General features: G+C 48.0%; 1 protein-coding gene and 1 long non-coding RNA gene across 2 annotated transcripts in view; one reads left to right on the forward strand and one right to left on the reverse strand.

Annotated features, from left to right (window-relative positions):
* Positions 1-9041, reverse strand: part of LOC308474355 — a 17637-nt gene extending 8596 nt beyond the window's left edge. The window contains exons 1-2 of the long non-coding RNA XR_013984665.1: positions 8779-9041; positions 2851-3191 (exon numbers count right to left, since the gene is read on the reverse strand). This is a non-coding gene — a long non-coding RNA (uncharacterized lncRNA). The remainder of the gene's footprint in view (positions 1-2850; positions 3192-8778) is intronic.
* The window catches only part of ABCB6 (ATP binding cassette subfamily B member 6 (LAN blood group)), a 28824-nt gene that overhangs the window by 1784 nt on the left and 4940 nt on the right, over positions 1-22100 (forward strand). Inside the window, exons 2-15 of the mRNA XM_081000418.1 lie at positions 1207-1738; positions 3514-3651; positions 5848-6037; positions 11339-11431; positions 12095-12287; positions 12431-12552; positions 13666-13775; positions 14021-14086; positions 14359-14484; positions 16627-16703; positions 19346-19409; positions 19916-20001; positions 20184-20241; positions 20420-20524. Coding sequence (XP_080856544.1) covers positions 1223-1738; positions 3514-3651; positions 5848-6037; positions 11339-11431; positions 12095-12287; positions 12431-12552; positions 13666-13775; positions 14021-14086; positions 14359-14484; positions 16627-16703; positions 19346-19409; positions 19916-20001; positions 20184-20241; positions 20420-20524 — 1944 coding nt within the window. The 5' untranslated portion in view covers positions 1207-1222. The remainder of the gene's footprint in view (positions 1-1206; positions 1739-3513; positions 3652-5847; positions 6038-11338; positions 11432-12094; positions 12288-12430; positions 12553-13665; positions 13776-14020; positions 14087-14358; positions 14485-16626; positions 16704-19345; positions 19410-19915; positions 20002-20183; positions 20242-20419; positions 20525-22100) is intronic.

The raw sequence follows: 22100 nt of genomic DNA on the forward strand, positions 1-22100 counted from the left end.
GCTGTCACTCTGATTTTAAGTGTGACAGTTCTTGATGCCTTGTGCTAAGCAATTCCTTAAACTAGGAGGTGGGGTGAAAACAAGGTGAGACCTCTGCCCCAGATACTGTGTGGTTTCTAATAATAATAATAATAAATTTTTATTTATACCCTGGTTCAAAAACTGGGCTCAGGGTGGCTAACAACAAATTTAAAAACACTTTAAAACACTTAATTATAAAAGCAGCATAAAATACAGTATAAAAACATGAATAACAATAAAATTCAAAAATAAAAAATCAATTAGATAATCCCCAGGGCTAGCTGGCTGAATTGGTCCTACTTGGGCCAGTGAGGAGGCCAGGGTTGAATTAGCTGTGGGGTCTCAGAGCGGGTGATCTTCATTAAAGGGGAGGGGGAGGGAAGAAAAGGGAAATAAAAGATCAGGCTGAATTCAAATTAAAGGCCAGGTGGAATAGGTCTGTCTTACAGGCCCGACGGAAGGAGGTTAAATCCTGAAGGGCCCTAGTCTCATGGGACAGAGCATTCCACCAGGTCGGAGCCATCACTGAAAAGGCCCTGGCCCTGGTGGAGGATAGTCTGACTTTGTTAGGGCCCGGGACCTCTAAACTATGGTTATTCATGGACTTTAAGGTCCTCTGCGGGGCATACCAGGAGAGGCGGTCCCGTAGATACAAGGGCCCTAAGCCACAAAGGGCTTTTGCATTTCCCTATGAAGTGTCTCACCCTGCCTCTTTTGATGGGGTGCATATTGAGCAAGAAGGATTAAAAAAATTGTCCAAGATGGGTGACTGCTTTCATGCCTGCATAGTGTGTGTGGGTGTGTAGCATCATGTGGCATGTTTACTTCCGCACTTGAATTTAAGCCTGTGAGAACATCATATGCCTGTGGGTTTGCATATATTATATATAACATATTTGCAGACAGCGTTGAAATATAAAGCCAGTGTGGCAAAGCAGTGTGTTGGACTGAGACCTGTGAGACCATGGTTTGAATCCCCACTTAGCCATGAAGCTCACTGGGGGACCTTAGACCAGTCACTCATTCTTAGCCTAACCTATCTCACAGGCTTGTTGTGGAGGAGGAGGAGAATTATGTATGCCACCTTGAGCTCCTTGAAGGAAAGGTGGGATATAAATAAATAAATAAATAGTAGCCCAAGCATATGTTCTAATTTCCTTGTTTCTTTCATCTGTGTTTCTGCAGCTCCCCAGCCGACAGGATGGTGGTGCTACAGAGCTACTGTGAGGGGAACGATTCCCTTGCACGTGCATGGGCTCAGCAGGGGCTGTACCCCTGTTTCTACTTCACACTGGTGCCCTCTGTGCAGCTCAGCGTCTGCATCCTCTTGGGGGCCCTGCAGTACGTTTGCTATGCCCGGTTCAGCCGCACCATGGAGCCAAAGTATATCCCACGTTCCCGCCTGTACCACATCCAAGTCCTCCTCTCTCTTCTCCTTGCACTGCTGCCCTTTGTCACCTTTCTGTGGCAGGTGTTGGGCATGCAACAGCTTTATGGGTACATGGTGCTGTACGCCTGCCTCTCTGCCGCAAGCTGGACCAGCTCGGTTGGGCTGCTCCACCTGGAACGCACCAGAGTTCTGGCGCAGGACCGGATCAGAGGCCATGGTGCCATCCTCCTCCTTTTTTGGGCTCTGGCTTTTGCAGCCGAGAACCTGGCCTTCATCTCCTGGAACAGCCCACTCTGGTGGTGGGGCTTGGAAAACGCCAACCAGAAGGTAGGTCAACGAGGGTTTGGCGACAGGTAGGAGCGTATATATACAGTGGTACCTCAAGTTACAAACACCTCAGGTTACAAACACCTCAGGTTACAAATGCTTCAGGTTACAAACTCCGCTAACCTAGAAGAGTTACCTTGAGGTGAGAACTTTGCCCTAGGATGAGAACGGATATTGTGTGCTGGCAGTGCAGCGGCAGCAAGAGGCCCCATTAGCGAAAGCACAGTTTCAGGTTAAGAACAGACCTCCGGAACAAATTAAGTTCGTAACTAGAGGTACCACTGTATCCCGGAATTTTTTGGCAGGGTGGTGGAATATTTGGAGATGGGAGAGGATTAGAACCAAATAAACCTGCTGATTTCAACACTTGCTAGTTGTTGCTCTTAAGTGCCAGCCACTGCTTGGCGCCTTCTTCCCAGCCCATTTTTGCTGAGTCACTGTTGTTTGAGCTACAGAAAGCTTTAGACACGATTGGTGTGTGCTCCTCCCCCTTTCCACACAACCACACATGCACACACACACACACACACACACACACACACACAGGAGATTGCTGAATAATTTGCAGGGGACTTTGCCCAATGACTCAGCACAAAGTCCTACCGAAAAGGCTTTCCACCCACAAGTTGAGATTTCACATTTCTTTACATTGTTAACTAACATCCTTGCCCTCTGGCAATACCCTTTAGCAAGAGACTGGAAAGTAGAGAACTTATTCCATGCCACAGATTCCATGTAACAATTAGGGCCTGACCACTATTCCCCCACCCCAACTGTATAGCTGAATTGCCCACTGTCTACACACCTGCTTATGGGACTCCTCATATGCCAGGGTTTTCAAAATGTGGCTGAGGTTCATGCGAGTTGTAGTCCAAGCACATCTGGAGGGCATCTGGCTGGGGAAGGCTGGCAACAACTGTTCCCCAGCCCTACCTGGAGATTCCCAGATGGGTGGGATATAAATAAGCTAGTTAAGCCTAGCTTAACTGTGGTTTGTTTGAACATGTGAATCCAGCGTAGCAGACTAGCCAAGATTTGTTCTTTTTGGGTGGTTTGCTTGTTTGTTTTTGGCCAACAAACAATGTGAAGCCATTTTGCAAGTGGCAGCCTACCTTTTTTGCGTCAAGATGTCATCTCGTTGCAGTGATGGGTGTGAAGGCCCCTCACTCTTCATCCACAGAGGAACCAAGAACTCACATTTAGGAGCATATACCTCCTCCTGCCTTGCCATTCCAGACAGCTTCAGCCTTCTCCCTTTCTACCTCAGTCACATGACCTAACTTCCCCTGCTGGCCATCTGATGTAACTGCAGGCATCTTCAAACAGGAACAGGCTTCAGGAAGCAACAGGAAGCAAATGCAGCCAAGCCATCTTCACAATTCTCTAGGGGTCAGGACCATCTATCACCAAATGTTCCTTAAAGCTTCTGGGAGGGATTGTATCCTGGGGTTTTCTGCAAGGAATTAGATTATGTGATATGGGATAATTATCTGTGCTCTAGTACCAGCGTTTTTACGTACTTGGCAAGTCTTTGGTCAATTGGCTCAAATCATGCTTTTGGCTAATGAAATGCCTAAAAAGATTTTAAATAATAAATCAAGTTTAAAAATACCACCCTTGATGGGTGTTTCCCTCTCTTCACTCCAAGCCATTTGACTCTTGGTTTAGATCTTAGAAAGGAAGCACTGCTTGGTTTGTAGCTTTCAGTGGGGAGCAAAGCGGGGCAGGTGGGTCGCTGCGAGACACACATCTGACATGAGATCAACCTCCTCCAGGTACAATTCAGCCTGTGGTTACTGCGCTACTTCTGCACCTTCGCCCTCTTTGCCCTGGGGATAAAGGCCCCAGGGTTGCCCCGAAAACCCTACATGCTGCTGATCAATGAAGATGAACGCGACGTGGAGCACAGTCAGGTAGGTCTCTGTTCTCCTAAACAGCCCAATTCTTCTTCTACGTCTGCCTGTCTCTGTCTATCCTGTTAATTCCACCCCTGTGAACCAGTTGCAGGCTGTGCAGGGAGGGAACTAGAATAACATTATTGGTGCCAGAAGCACTACTCTGTTAAGAAGAGCCTGTAGCTGCGGTTTCTCTCTTTAAAATAGCTGCCATTTTGAAACAGTATTACCGTTCCACACCAGGGGCCACATTCACACCATATATTTAAAGCACTGTGACGCTAAGCAGTCATGTCTCCCCCCAAAGAATTCTGGGAGCTGTAGTTTGTTAAGGGTTCTGAGAGTTGTTGGGAGACCTCTATTCTCTTCCCAGAACTACAGTTCCCAGAGTGGTTTTACAGTCAATCCCTGCATACAGATCAGGAGCTTTTAACCAATGATATGGCAGTGAAAAAAATCAACAGGTGGATGCTGCTTTTGTGGGCCTGGAGCTGCAGTGGGGTTGGGGTGGGGAGCAGCACCTGTTGAATTTATCTGAATTTTAAAGATGTTAAAATCACAGGAGCCTCAGTGGCTAACCTCTGGATGGAAAGAACTGGCAATGCTAGAATGCACCTTCAGAGTAGATTGCAGGCTGTAGGGAAAAGTTCACCAAAGGTGTGGTTTGAGGAGGTTTGGAAACAAGTGCGCCTAGCTGGTTCAGTGGCACGAAACTTCCCTGTGAGGTGGAGCACTCAGAGTGCCCTGAGGCAAAACTGTTGACTAACCTTACCAGTGGCCCTTTTTCCATGGGCTGTTGGGCTAGTGAGAGATTGAGTACTTGTGTACATTTAGGGCTGTTGTAAAGGTTACTGAGAGGCAAGTTAGATATGGATGTGTCAATCAGGTAGGGTGGGATCTGATTTTTTTAAATCAAAATGAATGCCAATCATCTGATGTCCAAGTTGGCCTCTGGGGTACAGACAGATAGTGATCTGGCCCGCTGGGTGGTCCTAAAAGATTCCCCACCGCATTATAGACAAAGATAATACCACAGGGTGAGTGAGTTATGGAGCTGAATTTTCATTGCTCCCTTTTACACTGGTGGCTAATGAAGGAAATTTTGCAACTGTGCAAAAGAGCTTTGAGTTCTATCTAACATATATTTTAAATGTTCATCGTTGGAGAATCACTTTTGTTGGTTTAAAAAAAAAGAAAAAGAAAAAAGCTGAAGGTGAATGTGAATAGGCTCCAGCAGGTGGCACTGTGGATATTTCTTGTATATGTTCTCTGCACTAATCAATAAAAAAATAGAAGTTGCTGCCCATGCCATCAGTGCCGTTTCTGCAACTAGAAAATCTGATCTCTGTGACCTGTATCAATTATGCAATTTAAACAGATGTTCACAATGTCTTGTATTAATTCTGCAATATTAAAAATTAGCTTCTGCAATGTATTTGGGTTTGGGGAGACAATGTGATTAATTAAGGAAGGGGAACTGTTGGCCCTCTGGGTGTTCATAGACACCAGCACCCCTCAGCCCCAGCCAACATGGCCAATGGTCAAGGATGATGGGAGTTGTAGTCCAGCAACGTATGGAGGACCACAGGTTCCCCACTCCTGCCATAATAAATTGATGGAGGAGGGCAAAACCAACAGCTGTTTGCCATGACACCAAATCTTGTGAATCTCCTGGAACATCTATTTGACCACAGAATGTTATACTGGAAGGACCTTAATGGACCTTAACTGCTTGAGAATACTGGGCCTGATTGGAGGTCACTGTAGTCCTAGCGCTGGGGTGGTTCTGCTTCATACAGTAAAATCTGGACACCATGGACCCTCTGAATATATATTTCATTTCATTTCTTAAATTTATATCCTGCTCTTTCTTGTAAAGGAGTCCTATTCAAACGTTTAAAAAAAGATTTTGCAACACTGCGCCTTTCTAGTCCTATTTTTTCCTGAACACTTCCTGCACCGAACCCTCAATTTCTGTGACTCTCAAGGTTTTGCTTCCCTTTCCAGTTGTGTTTACTTGAAATGCTCTCTGTGCCCTTTGCTGAGAAGTGACCATAGCCCCCCCCCATCTTGCTCAGTTGCCCCCTCCCAGGTGTTGGCTCTCATCTTTGCCCAGATGCCATTTGAATAGGTTGTTGTGGTCCCCTTCCCCAAATATTCCCTGCCAAAAAGCAGAGTCCCCTTCCCCTACTCACTGTCCTTTCTGTGTCTCAGCCCCTGCTTCCAGATGCCAGACAGAATCGCTCCACCTGGAGGGATCTGGGCCGGAAGATAAGCCTCCTCATACAGTACATGTGGCCCAAGGGGAGCTACCCACTGCAGGGGCTGGTGATCGTCTGCCTGATGCTGATGGGGCTGGAGCGTGGCATCAACGTCTTTGTGCCCCTCTACTACAAGTACATTGGTAAGTGGAAAGGGCTGCTTCCAGGGAGGCATAGTGCTGCCGCCCCTAGCAGAGGTGGATGTGCAATGGGAGAGGGCCTGGCATTAATGCCAGGGGTTTCTCTTAGAATGGGGTTTGGGGAGAGGACAGAACCTCTGTTTGGACAAGTATTCTGAATTGACCAAGAGAGGGCGCCCTGATATAGGCATTGGCAAATGTGCAGAGGACTTACAGGGAAGAGAAGGGGCCAAGGGCAACCTTTGGGGCTGCTTAAAGGTAAAAGTAAAGGGACTCCTGACCATTAGGTCCAGTCGCGGATGCCTCTGGGGTTGTGATGCTCATCTTGCTTTACTGGCCGGGGAGCCGGCATACAGCTTCCGGGTCATGTAGCCAGCATGACTAAGCCGCTTCTGGTGAACCAGGCCAGCGCACGGAAACATCGTTTACCTTCCCGCCAAAAGCCAGGAGGCCTTTGGCTGGATACAGATATTGCAGCCAAATGGAAGCTCTCCAGGGAGCGGGTCCTTATCAAACACTTGTTTCTAAGCACTAGTTTTGGAGGCACTCGCTCAATGTGTAATGTCTGAAGAGGCCCTTAAGCAGCCTGGCTCCTTAAGGCCTGCAGAGCCCTTGACACGTTTAAGCGACAGGCTTGGCACGTCCAGCACAGCATGAGGGCTCAGGGCTTCCAAAGCACGCACCATCAGGGGCGAGAGAGAGCCCCAGGGCCTGAGGTGGTGCGGAGCTGCTTATATAGAGAACAATAATTTTATTATTGATACCCTGCATATTGTGCTGGGTTGCCCCAGCCACTCTCCTTGTTGTGGCATGGGGAAAAGCAGTTTTTAAATAGATTCCTTGCCTGGTACTGGAGGCCGACTACCCACATGAGAACAAGCTCTGGTTATTATTATTATTGTTTTAAACACTGGGACAGTGTGCTCAGAGCATGATCTCTTGAGGTGCAGCCAGTCATAAGAAGTAAGCAGGGCTGTTGAGTCCGTCACACTGACTGACCACATTGCTCCCAGTTCCTCTTGCCCCTTAGAACTAGGGTGGACAGCCAGTGTGGCCCCCCAGACCTCTCTACTTGGCCCTCAGAACTTTCCCCTCACCGGCCCTGCATCACGTCCCAAAGCGTTGTTGCCTGTCTGGAATGTGTCCTTGAACTCTGGGAATGCCTCTTGCTCACCTGGATGGAGGACAGAGAAGAGTGTGTGAAGAGAGTGGGCTGCTGTACAAAGCTAAAATTTACATTTGTTGCCCAGCCCACTTTTGCCTCTGGCCCCGCCCAGCACTGGCATGTGGTCCTTGGAAGGTTGTCCAGGAAGGAATGCAGCCCTCAGGCCCTAGAGGCCCCTCAAGCCTTGTGAAGAAGAAAGAGGCAGTGCACTGAGGTTGAGGGTGAGGGGAGTTCTTTGCTGTACCACTTGGGACTGCAGGGGTGGAGGCTATTATTATTATTATTACTGTTGTTGTTGTTGTTGTTGTTGTTGTTGTTAATTTTATAGCCTGCCCATCTGGCTGGGTTTCCCCAGCCACTATGGGTGGCTTACAGCATATCTAAAACATAGCAAAACATCAAATATGAAAAATTTCTCAATACAGGGTTGCCTTCAGATGTCTTCTAAAAGTTATGTAGTTCCTTATCTCCTTGACGTCTGAAGGGAGGGCGTTCCACAGGGAGGGCGCCACTACCAAGAAGGCCTTCTGCCTGGTCTTATTTTTGAATGGTTTCTCATATAAAAATAGCTGATGACAGAAGAAAGCGAAGGGAGTTGCATTGCCTCTCCCCAATATGCCAGTTTAAAAAATCTGGCACCCCCTCCTGCTTGCAGTCTCTAGAATGCTACCATCTCATTTTTGCAAACTAGGTAGAGTAGGAATTGCTTCCACCCCTGTGTTTACATTCCTCCATTCGACCCCATTCTTCTTCAAAGCCTTCTTGTTTCCCTTCCTCTGCCAAGCTTGACTCTCCCTACGCACCTCCAGGATCTCATCCCTGCTCTCCTGTGGCTTCCCTCCCTCCTTCCCAGCCCAACCTTCTCCATCAAAATTACATTTTGAACTTTGTGGGGCAGGATGCAACTTTCCTGTTTAGGAACGTGTTTAATAAGAGTAAAGGGAGACTTGCATTTCCAGCTGAATCTGCGAAGTCATATGGCATTAGTTTGGGGGATTGGGAGAAGACTTTGGTACAGGAAGACTTGGGGAATTTAGTGACCCTCTTGGATCTCCCCGAGGCTTCTGCCCTGAGCCCTGCGGTGACCTCCTATCTTGCTTACTCCCAGACTAACTCTGCATTGAGCTTCTGGGGTGGGGGGTGGGGAAGAGGTGGGCAGGCCGTGGAGGAGGGGCGCTGCCTTTGTTAGCAGAAGCCGTTGGTGTGTGCCAGGTTCCCATGCCCCGGTGGGCGGTGCAAGTGCCAGCTCAGGGCAGCTATTGAGAGGTGTCTGAATAGGGGAGGATGGACTCCGGACCTGCCTTTCAGCCCTGACTTTTAGACTTTACAAAGGAGTCATTGCAGGCGGGAGGCATGGAATTGCGAACTGCATACCAAATCGCTCGATGGGAATGGATTCGGGAGTGGGGGAAGCTCTCTGCCCTACATGCTAAGCAGCTGCTGAGCAGATATATTCTTCTCCGTCTCACCTGGGGGAGATGGGTGCACCCTCCAGATCTCAGCCAGATCGCCTAACCTGCCAGCAACCTCGGCACATCGAGCTGCTGTTTCTGCCATTCCTGGGCCCAAATGCTCTTACCTGCAGCACGGACTTAAGAACAGGGGCAGGCCATGCTGGTCCAGAGCAGTGCTCCATCTAGCTCTGTGATGGGCGAACCAGGCCTCTGTCAGGCTGCTACATATGGCCACCAACCCCCAGGTAGCTTTGCTGCGCTTTCCTTTTTTTCGTTATTGCCAAGGCATGGAAGGAGGTGCAATGAAGCAGAAGTGGGTGGAGAGAGGACACACCTCCAAGTCTGGGATTCAGTCTGGAAGATCTGGGTTGAAATCCTCCCTTTGCCACAGGCCCGTTGTGCGGCTTTAGCCACCTCCCTGTTGTTCGGCCTCAGTTCGCTGTGTTTCGGAATGGGAACAGCCTACCTCGTGGTAGTTGCGTAGAATAAAATATTGCAAAACAGTTATTTTAAAATGAAAAGCACCCTGTGGGTGATATGTAATGACAGCAGCGAGGTCTCTGTTCCGGGTTGCCCGTCCTCATTGCCTCCCCCCACCCCGCAAGGATGCCAACCTCTCTCCACGCGTGAGAGTATAATTTCTACCTGTGCTTGGGAACAGGGTGGATTAACACTCTCCACCATGTGCTGGGTAAAGCAAGTTGGGATGGGGGAAGGGGATCCTCTCCCCCCCCCCCCAATGTAGAGAGAATGAAAGGCAAAGGAGGGGCACTCCCAGATGGGGTCACCCACCCTGCCAGTTAGGATTACCCAGCAAAGTGCCGCTGGCGGGGAGCAAACAAGGAGCCTTTGTGTCCTCTGCCTGGTCTCCCAGCAGCCCAGCAGTGGGGTGGGAGGGGTGGGATCTTTGTGGCTGTGTGGTGCCTTGAAAGAGAATAAATGAAGCCAGGAGACTCCACCGGTGGTGTCTTTCCCAGCAAAGGATGGGGCAGGATGAGTACGAGGTATGCAAAACAAGGAGGGGGACTATCAGAGGAGAGTTCTGTGGCAGGAGAGCAGGATCTGACCCAAAGTGGGAAGCTTTCAGGCTATAATGCCTGGTGGGGTTTGGGGGCGTGAGGAAACCCCAAAGCTGGTGCTTGGAAATCAGGATGATACAGGAGTGGGAGATGGCCACTTTCTGCTTATCAAGCTATGTGCTGCCTGTCCACCACAGTCCAAAACTGATGATGAAATCCCCCACCCACCCTAGCCCAATCCAAACAGTTTTGCTCAGGCTTTTGCCTGCAATAATATCTCTGTTGTAATGCTGCCTGTCTGGCACGTTTCCTCTGTGCATAGAGGAGCCTCTTCCCCACCTTCCTGTTCTGTGGCAGCCCTGCCTCCTCCTAAGGCAGCAGTGCCCTATAGGCCTGGGCAGCCTATGAGATTCAGGGGATGAGACTACAACAAGTAGGTGTTAGGCATTTCCTTGGCACTCGCAGATACAGCCATCATTCTCAGGCAGGAGCGCAGGGGGGCTAATTGTAGGCATTTTTTTCTTGATCCGCTGAGGTAGCTCTGTTCTTCTCCATCCAGGCCAGCTTTGAGATCTTTGTTGCCTGGGCACAAAGATCAAGTTTCATGGTGCTTTTTCCAAAAAAATAGCAGCATCTCAGTATTTGGGACCTATTGCCTGGGGTCAGTGCCCTATTTTGTGACACTGCATGGCTTGAGACAAAAGCTGGTGTAAAGAGGTGTGCCTTCAGCATTCACCCAGAGCTGTGTAATGAAGATACCAGACTCACCTCTGTGGGGAGGGAGACGCACAACTTAGGGGCTGCCACAGATAATGCCTTCTCCCTGCCCCCCCAAGTTTTGAGGTAGATGAGAACTTCCATGCATTTACTGCATGTATAACACAGGGCTCCCATGATGTCTTTGGGGATCAGTTTCTGTGGGTAGCATCTTGCTGGAAGCAATGTGAGAACGTAGACTCAGAATTCTTCTTCTGAGTGTTCCTTCCAGCAGAAGTCTGGAGCGTGTCAACAAGAGACAAAGCCTTTTCAGTGGTGACTCCTCTCCTCACAACCCTTCATTCCCTCCCTTCATGGAACACTCTCCCCAAACAGACTTGGCCACATGAATGCCATTTCATTGCCTGGCAAAACTTTTATCTTTCCCCAGACATTTCATTCTGCTATTTTTGTGGGCTTTCCCTGGCTAGTTAATTTTAATAGTGATTATGTTTAGACATTTTGTGCTGTGACTTGTCTCGAGACTATTTTGTATGAAGCAAAGTCACCAACATTGCGGCAGAATTAAGGCAAGGGTGGGGAATGTTTTTCAGACCGAGGGCCACTTTCCCTTCTGGGCAACCTTCTAAGGGCCACATCTCGGTGGTGGGTGGTGCCAGGGGCAAAGGTATGTGGAGCAGTGCAGATCGTACCTTTGCACAATAGTCTAGCTTCTACAAACACACACCCCATTCTGTCCTCCATATGGGCAGCCAAAGCATTATCAGAGCCTAAGGGCACATTTCAGCCAGGCAAAAACACCCAAGGAGGGTGCAAAGCGGATCCAGTATGTGTGTGATAACCGAGAGTGTCTGAGAGCAACGTAGAGAGGCTTGTGGGACTGCATTTGGGCTCTGGGCTACCCCCTTGGTTATGGCCTTCAAAGTGACTATTGTTTCCTGTCCTCCAGTGAATGATCTGACGACAGGGGCTAGTTGGCGTATCCTGCTTCAAACTGTCTGCATCTATGCGGCCCTCAAGTTCCTCCAGGGAGGTGGTGCTGGTGAGTCAGTTGTTGTGCATACACACCTGCACATGCGTGCTTTGGCTGAGGCTGTTTTGGGATTACCTGCGTCCACCATCGCCATCCGTTTGTGCTTTCTCTCCATTTTTAGTCTTCCTGCATACTGAGAAAGCAGGTGGTTCCCTTAATCCGTTGTGAGCAGCGTGTGGCCTTTCGGATGACGTTGGACCAGAACTCCCACTGTTCCTGGTCACAGGCCATGCTGACTGGGTCCAACAGCAACCAAAGGGCTACAGGACCCCCACCCCCAATTTACCCCAAACTTGACCCTCATGAGCCCTCAGCATTCAGTAGATCCCATAGGCCCCTAAGCATAGACCCTTTGGCTGTTTTTTGTTTTCTTTTAATTTGCAAACGAATATATTTCTACATACCCGGGAGTCCCCTGTCTGCTCCCAGGAAGGTATAGTTGGCAGTCCTCAGCTCCAGCAAAAGCAGCCCCTAGAACAGTGACATTCAGAGTGAACTTTGCCTGCGCTCAGGGATGCTTGAAGGCTCCAAGGTAGTTGCAAGGCAATAGAAGCCATTTGCCAGATCCTTCTGGGTTACAGTTCTTGTTTAAGGTGACAGCGGTAGGAGGCAGGTGTTCAACTGGAAGCAGAAGACAACCACAGGAGCCAACCCCCGCTCTTCTCTCTCTAGGCTCCACTGGCTTCATTAGCAACATGCGCACTTTCCTGTGGATCCGCGTGCAGCAGTTCACCAGCCGCGAAATCCAGGTCCAGCTCCTCAGGCACCTCCACAGCCTCTCCCTTCGGTGGCACCTCGGTCGCAAGACGGGCGAGGTGCTGCGCAGTGTCGACAGAGGCACTAGCAGCATCAACAACTTGCTCAGGTGTGCTTGTGGGCCTGGCCAGTGGAGGGCTCTCCATCAGTCCTGGCTCAGGGGTGCCTGCACTCACCTGTTTTCTCCTGGTGATGTTGGTGGCCCTTGCATGCCGTGTGACCTGACTTGCCCCCCCCCCTTCTATCCCACAGCTACATTGTCTTCAGCATCTTCCCCACGATAGCCGACATCATAATTGCGATTGTGTATTTCACCACAACCTTCAGTGCCTGGTTCGGCCTTATCATCTTCCTCTGCATGAGCTTTTATCTCGGTGAGTGTTTGCAGCAGGGGACCCCAGGAGGTAAGGCGGCCAGGGAGAAGGTTTCCACCACTGCAGCTACTCTAGAAACCCGTTAGCATGCCTTTCACTTGACAGGTATTTGGGATTGTAGGGAGAAGAGCGGGCCAGGAAGATAAAGGTGGTGAGGGTGGCTTGGACTGGTGGCGTCTTGAGGTGGACTAAAGTGTGGTCATGGTCAGATGTGCATTTGTGGAGTGCTGGGCAGCTGTGAGTAAGGTTGTGGGAAAGAGAGAGATGGGATCTGATGGGGAAGACTGTAAGTGTGGGTTGGGTGGTCTTCATTTGTTACATTTGTGCCCAGAAACATATTCCCAAGACTGATACAGTATAGGTGAATTGCATTATCATTTATGAGCAATGTGATCAGGTAATAAAAAAGATCTTTTGACAATAGCAGCATGCACAAAAGCAAGAGGATAGCTTCTGAGGATTGGCTTCTGCTCTGGTGCTTTATCATAAAAAACAGCAGTTCATACAGCTGAAGACAATTCACAAGTTTTATCTCAAATACAAATTAGTGTTCTGATAGTATTGCTCCTGCAAGGGAAAGCATATACTTTTGGTTGTTAAAAGTTGTGTTACAATCAAGCATATTTTTGTCCTGCATGATGGATTCACCTTAGTGCTCTCCAGTTTACTAGTCATCATTAAAAAAAAATCTACGAAATATCTGGTGTAAGGCTTAGATTTTATGTTTTAACCTTGCTTTTGAATCATTTTCGAGGTTATTTTCAAGGGGCTATTGAATTATTGCTGCAGAATAGCCTAGGTGCTGCTAAAAATCATGCGAACTCATCATTGGCAAGCTCATTGTGGCATGATTAATTTGGGGTATCTCTGAGGTAACTAAATTGGCAGATAAAGTTCCTTTGAAGCAATGGCTTAGGTGTTTCTGTGGATGTGACTGAAAAATGGTTTCCGTTCATTCTGTGTGGGAGTACTCGATGTGTAATCCTGTAAGTTTATATTGACATTTGTGGTGATAATAAATGCTTGAAATGGATCATAATTTCGCTTGTATTTGAGGAACAGTTTTTGTCTGAGTACGTCTCAGTGATTCCAGGCCTCTCTTTTTCTCCATAGCTTTGACTATTATAATGACTGAGTGGCGAACAAAGTACCGCCGTGAAATGAATACCCGTGACAATGAAGCCCGTTCCCGAGCTGTTGACTCGCTTCTGAACTTTGAGACGGTACTTAAACCCCCACCCTAGTGAGCCTAGTGTGAGGGGAGAACAAGGAGTAGCAGCAAGCCTTTCTGGGTGGTTTACTGCCTAAAACAGCTCAGGCTCCAGGTTTTAGTTGAGTAGAGCAGGACATCTGCCGGCTGATCTGAAGCTGAATCCCCAGGTTGGGTGAATGTCTCTAGTTTGTGGAGGGTTCAAGTGGAGGGGGACTCGCCTGGCACTGCCTCATCCGTGTCATGATTTTGTTGTAGGTGAAATATTACAATGCCGAGAACTATGAGGCTACCCGCTTCAATGATGCCATTGTCAAGTACCAGGTATGGAAAGACCAGGGTGTGGCAACTGGGCTTGCATCTTCCATTATCTTTGGGGTACACTCTCTGCTCCTCCTCTTCCCTATTTCTGCTCCTCCATGTACATGGTGTATGTGTTTGTACTGCTGGCTGTCTTGCAGTGGAGCAGGAGAAGGCAACTGGGTTCAACAACGCCCTGCTTTGTGGAGGTAGGAGGGTTCAGGGATCTGCTGGGTGCTCTCTGTGGGCCGCAGGATGGTTCTGCAGTGGCCCACTTTCTTCTCTCCTCCTGGCAGGTCTCCGAATGGAAAGTCAATGCATCACTGGCACTGTTGAACCAGACCCAGAATCTAGTGATCGGGGTGGGGCTGCTGGCCGGATCCCTACTATGTGCTTACTATGTGACCAAGAAGAGGCTCCATGTAAGTCCTTGCCCACTGCAGTGCCAGAGGGGCATAGATGGTGTGGGCATCTCTGAGTACACACATCTCTGTATATATGTGTGATTTTTATCGCATGTGTGTGCTTTCTATTTGGTTTTCAATTGTATTGCTTTGTATTGTAACCTGCCGTGGGACATTAGGGGGTAGGGTGGGTAATAAATCTAATTACTATTATGAATAATAATACATGGAACCTGTAACTAAGAGCCAAGCCACATGCCACTCTTTCTACGTGGAGGCAACAGCATGTGGAGCAGCTGACTACATGGGGCTTCCTTCACTACAGGAAGAGTTTCCATTCTGTTGCCAGCCAGCCCCACAAATCTACGAGTGGCTTGGGCCTCCTCTACAAAGTGGGATCACTCTGCTTCGAGAAATGTAGAGCCACTCTCCCCATTGTTACAGCTGCCAGGCAGAGTCTGCTGGCCTTCCTGAGGCAAGGGAAGCCTCTGTAGAGGCCCTGAATCTCTTTGTAGAGTGTTCTGGCGCAGCTTGAACTAGAGACAGACAAACAGACAGACAGAAACAAACAAACACAGGGGCACATGTTTCTCAACATGTTTTGGGGGGATATTTGCAGTGTGTTTTTCGGTTCTGTGAAATGCAACAAAGGCAAGTGAGCAGGAAAGAGGCTGCAAGGAGAGCTGTGGAGGCGGACAAGCTTGCGCCACCTAAGAACCCAAGAGTGGAGGTTGCAGGACGTGGTCTGGTTAAGTTACGGGAAGGGAAGGCTGGGGGGGGGGGGACGTAAGAGCTTGGCAGTTTCTCAAAAGTCTTTGTGAAGGGCTAATTAGCCTTTGCTGAATTTCAAAGTTGTGTGGAGACCGAAGGGTCGCAGCGCTCAACCCATGCTGAGAAAAATGGGCAGCCGAGGGTGCAGAAGCTTAAAATGAAACCAGATTGGAGAGCTAGACCTCTCTTTGAGAACAAAAGCAATCACAAGCAAGAGGCAAGGCTGGAAAAGGTTTGTCACCAATTAAGAGATCTAAAGGGGAGTGGGGGGGAACCTCAACAAATGGGAGCTAGTTTCCACCAACATCAGAAGAAAGAGACCAGCATGTTTTGGGTTTGTACTCCAGATGTGAAAACACACATTCCCACATGGAGTGCACTCCTAATGATGGTGAGAGAACAAGGATGTATATTCTGTATATTAAAGTGGGGAGGAGGTAATGGAAGGGATGCAGTATTAACACATAAGATGAGGAAGCCCTTTCACTCCTAGATCTAAGGCAAGTTGAATATGAATGACAGGAAAACAGAGCTTGGTTAAGTATAAAAGAAATCAATTTGAATAATAGACTTTGCCTTGGCCACAGTGCTGGGCTTTAGCCTGCAATCTGGCCTGTTTGCCCACTGTATTTGTGGTTTCATGAAGTCCTGCAGATGCAGTACTCTGTCAGGTGCACGTTGGCTCTGAAAACAAGGTTTAGGTCTGAATTGCACAGAGGTTCCACAAACAGCCAGCTCAAACCTGATCTGTAACTGGCCCCGCCTTGCACGAGCGAGTTGAACACAATCTCCCTGGCAGCACAACAACAAACAACAAACTATCTTCTTTAGCCCGTTTGTTCCTAGCTCTCATGATTCGTTGGGCCGTGGGAGGAATGTGTGTGTCTGAGTTTGTAGTAGGCTTATAAACCAAAGAGGGGCTTAATGGGGCTTTCGTTGGTCAGGGAGCAAGAATTTATGTGCTGCACAAGTCTTTGACCTTTATCAGCCTTTATCATTCTGCTTCACCAGAATCACCCAACAACCAGCTCCCTCTCGGATGCATGTAGAGTTACGGCTGACTGGGCTCTAATGGTGGGCTGTTGGACTTGAGAAGTGTAGTGCAAATCTATCGCTATACTCTCTCTCAGAAACATACCTTATGTCTGAGAGGGAAAATTGGGCACTGGAGGAGAGAGATTGTGGGGGGTGAAGGTCCAGCTTTGTGTTACAATAAGACAGCTACCATTTTGCTTTCCCTAGTAAGGGGTGAGGGATCTCTAATGCAGTTTTGTACAAAGACTTGAAGAGCTGCTGGACTGTTAAAAACAATACGATAAAGCACTTCCACACTCTGCCACAGGGAGACATCATCATTTTGGCTCTGACTTGCATCTCTGTTCCCTCCAGGTGGGCGATTATGTTCTCTTTGGCACATACATCATCCAACTGTACACCCCACTGAACTGGTTTGGCACCTATTACAGGTAACCTACTCCATAGGCTATTTTGTTCTGTAGTGTTGGTTAGGCATTTTGAGAATGCAGAGAGGCGTGTGTTGATGAAATTTGAGGGACTTTGTCCACACACAGAGAGATTGCAAAATTGGACAGTGTTACATGAAAGCCTCTTCAGTGCCGCGTCTCCATGCTGCTACCTCCCAGACTGCGGTTTGCCTAACAGTAAAGTGCCACCACATAGAGGGCTACAAAATCTGTGTCTGAAGGAAACCATAATCCATAGAGAAAACCACTTGTCAATTTATTGTTGTACAGAGGCTGACGAGGTAATGTGAAGCAAACAGATATGGAGACAAGATGTGAGAAGCCTTAACCAGAAGGAAAAAGGAGCACGTAGACTGGTTTCTGGAATTGAGATTTTACTTTAAACAGCAGATTAAATCAACCAGGCCTGCTATCCCATAAGACAGAAAACTCCCAGGGAATGTATTAACTCTTTACAGATGCATGAAATGCAGGGCAGAGCCCTGTTTGAGTTAGGGCATCATAGGCAGAGAACAAGCAAATGTCCATTGCCCCTTAATATTTTGCTTGAAAACTGTAAGGAGGATTTCTGAGTATGGTGAGAGCAACGAGCCCCCTCCCCTTTTTTAAAGTGGGACAGATATATTTCTGAATAGAAACTGAATACCAGAAGAGAAGAGCTATGTAAGATGAAATTTATACGGTATGGCTGTTTGCACATTACAGTAAAATGGTTCACTGTAAATGCACCTAAGAGGACTCCTTTGCTCCTCCTGGCTTGATTCTTTGCTTACATTTTGAACAAATAAGGGATTGCGGTTCATTTTGCTCCACAGTCAGTAAGCCAAGAAGAAACTTTGGCTACTGATCGTGGGAATGAAACAAATAATCGTCCCTGGTTTGTTCATAATGGTAAGCCAAGGATTATGGGGTTTTTTGGAGGAGAAAAATCTGGTGCAGTTTTGCTTGTGCACAGAAAGTCTCACTGTGACATGCAAATGTGCCCTGTATCCAGCATGTATTAAATATATTAAAATCATCATCATCATCTGACTGGGTTTCCCCAGCCACTCTGAGCAGCTTCCACCATAAATAAAAACATAGTAAACCATTAAACCATAAAAAGCTTCCCTATCAGAGCTGCCTTCAGATGTTTCCTAAATGTTATATAATTGCTCATCTCCTTAACATCTGATGGGATGCATTCCACAGAGTGGGCGCCACTACCAAGAAGGCCCTCTGCCTATGCCAAGTGCAAGATAATGAATAGAATATTAAATTCAATACGAAATTGATTTCTCAAAAGCTAAGTCAGTAATGAGCCACATTTCCCTCATACCACTATATTGAGCCAAACGCAAATGTTTCTCTCATTGGTGCAAAGGTGATCCCTTTTGCATCATCTCTTTACAGCCCTAGCAAAAAAGATAGAACACCATAAAGACTAACACAGTCCTAGGAAGTTGAAATAAGACTTGAAATTGAGGCCTGCGTTTAGTAACTGTGTCATGAGACGTTCCCCCACCTCCAAAGAGTTTGGGTTGCCCCTTAGCCTCCCCGTCCTCTGAAGTATGAGAGATGGTTACAAAGGAGGTGTGATATCATTTAGTGTGAACATGTGTTAAAGGTTTGGGAACATTTGCTGGTGGGGGAGGTGTGACAGATGGAGTTTGCTTTCATGCTTGGGGTCTAATTGATTGCCATATTTGGAGTGCAAATACATGGTTTCCCCGGTCCCTTCTTTTTCCTTACTAGAGAAGAGAATTAGACCCACACCCACTTCAGTGACACCTAGCAGGGGGTGCCCAAAGGGCCCAGCCTCAAGTCTTTTGTCCCAAGCACCCCAGATCTCATCCTTATCAGTTTATTTGTATGCTTCTTTCACACAAAACCTGTGCCTAAAGTAGCTCAGAACATTATCAAATGAACAGTAACGATAACATTTCAAAATGCATTAGGATAGATAGATAGATAGATAGATAGATAGATAGATAGATGACAGATAAAATATTATATCAGTAAGTACAAAACCTCAATCCATATGTAACATTGTATAAAAACGATACATTAACCTAACTTAATTTAATAATGTGAGCTGAGCAACACTGAATAAAACAATATGAATAAACTAACATAATAAAATAATAAACTAAACAAAAGTGAGATCTTCAAAAACTTTGCTTACAGCACCACAGCTGGGGGCACTTACAAAGTGCAGTCCTGGTGAAATGCCCGGTCATTTAAATTTGCTCAGAGGCAGCTTAAATACATATACATTAGCACAGGGGTCAGCAAACTTTTTCAGCAGGGGGCCGGTCCCCTGTCCCTCAGACCTTGTGGGGGGCCAGACTATATTTGAATGAATTCCTATGCCCCACAAATAACCCAGAGATGCATTTTAAATAAAAAGGCATATTCTACTCATGTAAAAACATGCTGATTCCCGGACTGTCCGTGGGCCGGATAGAGAAGGCAGTTGGGCCGGATCCGGCCCCCAGGCCTTAGTTTGCCTACCCATGCATTAGCATATGCAAACATGATTCACATTTGTGCCACGCACCCATGCCTGAGTGCTTTTTAGTACCTTAAGCAGCACCCACCCTACCTGGCCCTGGGTGGTCCAATGGAGTTTTTTTCTTTTTCAGAATGATCCAAAGCTCATTTGTTGACATGGAGAACATGTTTGAGCTCTTCAGCGAGGAGCAAGAAGTGAGTTCAGGCCACATCAATGCTTCTGTGAATAGCTGCTAGCCTATGCTCTCTTAGATACTTCTTCCCTTCCCTCCAGCAACTTAAGGGGTTTTTTTGGAAGTGGCTTCTCTCTGATTGTTCACTGTCTGGACTGGGTGATAAGACAGAAATGAGAATAGTGATGCTGAATCCCTGTTGTGCTCAAGCACCGAAATTCAAAGGCCACTGTGTGCTTGGAAAACAAAAGGCAATTGCTCTTCACACAGCTTGCAATTACACTACGGGGCTCATGCCTTCAGAGTGTTGCTGTGATGGCCATGTCCTCTCAGGGAGTGTGTTTCTCTGACTGCTTGTAATATTTGCGGGGAGGGGGATTTTTGGCATAACCTTCATGCAAACCACATCCTCTACCCACTGACCCTACACTCCCCCCCCCCTTTCAGGAGCTCCTGTGCTTCCGCACACATGGCTTGCCTAGTTAGGCCCAAGACCATGCATGATGTCACAGATTTGTTTACCTGCAGGTGAAGGACGAACCAGGTGCTGCAGACCTTCGGTTTCTGGCAGGACGTGTGGAATTTGAAAATGTCCACTTTGGCTATGTGGAAGGGTAAGGGGGAAGGTCCAGAGAGCTGGGTGGGTGGGTAGTGAGTCAGGAAAACAGGGGGTGGAGAAGATAGTAAAGAGATTGTGGTAGGTAACGGGGGGGGGGGGGGATGCTCAAAGGATGAAGGAAAATGTGGTGGGCCTCAGCGGAATGTTGGAGATGCTTTTTGTTCACTTTCCTCACAGGAGGGAAGTCCTGCGTGATGTTTCCTTCACAGTGATGCCTGGGCAGACCCTTGCACTGGTAAGGAGAGAGTTTTGCCTAGAATGAACGCCGTTCCCTCTTTTGATTCTGCTACAATGGGAGCAATGGCAGGTCCCATGGAAGCCCCCCCCCCCCCCCAGTGCTTTTCCCTGCTTACTCATTCCTCCTGCTGGCTGTACCCATATTGACCCTTCCTCACCCCCCTCTCTCCGCCCAGGTGGGACCCTCTGGCTCAGGAAAGAGCACCATCATTCGCCTACTCTTCCGCTTCTACGATGTGTGGGGAGGCTGCATCCGAATTGATGGGCAGGATATCTCCAAGGTAACGAGGCCATTATGTTGTGGCAATAGGAGAGATGGGATTCACCTAACCCGCCCCCTCAGTGGAAGATCTGCACAAAGACTTCTTTCCCTCTCCTCGCCCCCACCCCACCCTGCCCCCTGGAATTAGCTTTGGAGGGTGGTCAGAAGCACCCCCAGTACAGTGGGGAGGGGGGAAAGGGGGAGAATAGTTCCATCTGACAAGTAGCAATGCTTGCACAGATGAAATGAATGGAAGAGCACAATGTTGAAATCCTCCCGACGGCTTCATTAGTGAGGTGCCAGAGTCTTCCAGCATGGAATGGAGACAAGGCTCTTGGCATGACGAGTGGGAGGAAGGAGGTGTCATCCAAAGGAACAAGCAGCTGGCATCCTTGGAATCATGTTATTCTGCTTAAAACAAGGAAGGGGAACCTCCGTCCTGGGGGGGCCAATTCTGGCCCTGTGCACTTCTCTGTTTGTCCCTCAGAAGTCTCCCCAGGCAACAACCCTTCTCCTCAGGCCATATCCATCACTGTCTTTCACTTTGCACCCTCCATGAGTGTTTTTGCCTGACTGGAATATGTCCTTCAAAGGCTGAGAAGATATTTCTTGGTTGCCTGAATGGACGACACAGAGGGGAGTGTGGGAGAAACTAGAGTATGGTGGAAAGATAACATTTAAATGTGTTGCTCAGCCCACTTGCATCTCTGGCCCAAATTGCCATTTGGCTCCCAAGCTTAAAAGGTTCCCCCACATTGGCCTAAAGGGCTAAAGTAGCCCTTGAATGGCTCTGCCACCTTCCACTTACGTACACACACTCACTCACTCAGGCGCATACATTTCTCCTTCTGCTCCTCAGGACTTTTCCTGCCCCAGCCCAAATGCTTAATTCCTGGTTTCTGTTGGTTGCCCCCAGCAAAGCAGAGACGTGTGATTCCATTTAGGGACGGATGAAAGAGCTGTGCTGGGGAAGGCACAGCTGCAAACTGCTTCCACCTCTCCTCTGGCCACCCAGGCTCACTGGGGGAACTGCTACAGGATATCTGGGGAGAGTCCTAGGTGCCCCATCTGGGTGCCAGGATTTCATGAGGGTCTGAGGTTGGCGGGGAGGGGGGAGAGGATTGAAGGGCAGCTGCTCTTTTCATGTCTGCTCCAGCTGCTTGCTGTCTGCTCTTTTGAAATGTGTGGTTCCCCTAGCCTCCCCCACTAGGGTTTTTTATTTTTTAAAAAAACCTATCCTGCAGGGTTCTTATTTTCACTGGTCATCGGAGCAAAATATCTCTAGGAAGCAATGGATGCTGATATGCAGGGTAGATGGCACAGGAAACAAGCATGTAAGAGTGTGGAGGGAAGCTTGAAAGATGCATCCCTTCCCATGTTGTGTGTGTGCAAACACTTCTTTTCTCCCTCTGATCAAACCATTCTCCCCCCCACAAACCTCCACCTATTTTCCCAAAAATAGCAAAACATGTTTACCAAAAGCAACAGAAGAGCAGGTGTCCACATCACAAGTGGTGATTTGCTCATTCAAAGTGCCTTCAGCTCTTTGGATTAAAAAAACGACTGTGTGACTCTCATTTGCCATCATCTGCCTT

Source organism: Podarcis pityusensis, assembly GCF_964106645.2.
Source record: "Podarcis pityusensis genome assembly, chromosome: 1".
NCBI classification, from domain to species: Eukaryota; Metazoa; Chordata; class Lepidosauria; order Squamata; family Lacertidae; genus Podarcis; species Podarcis pityusensis.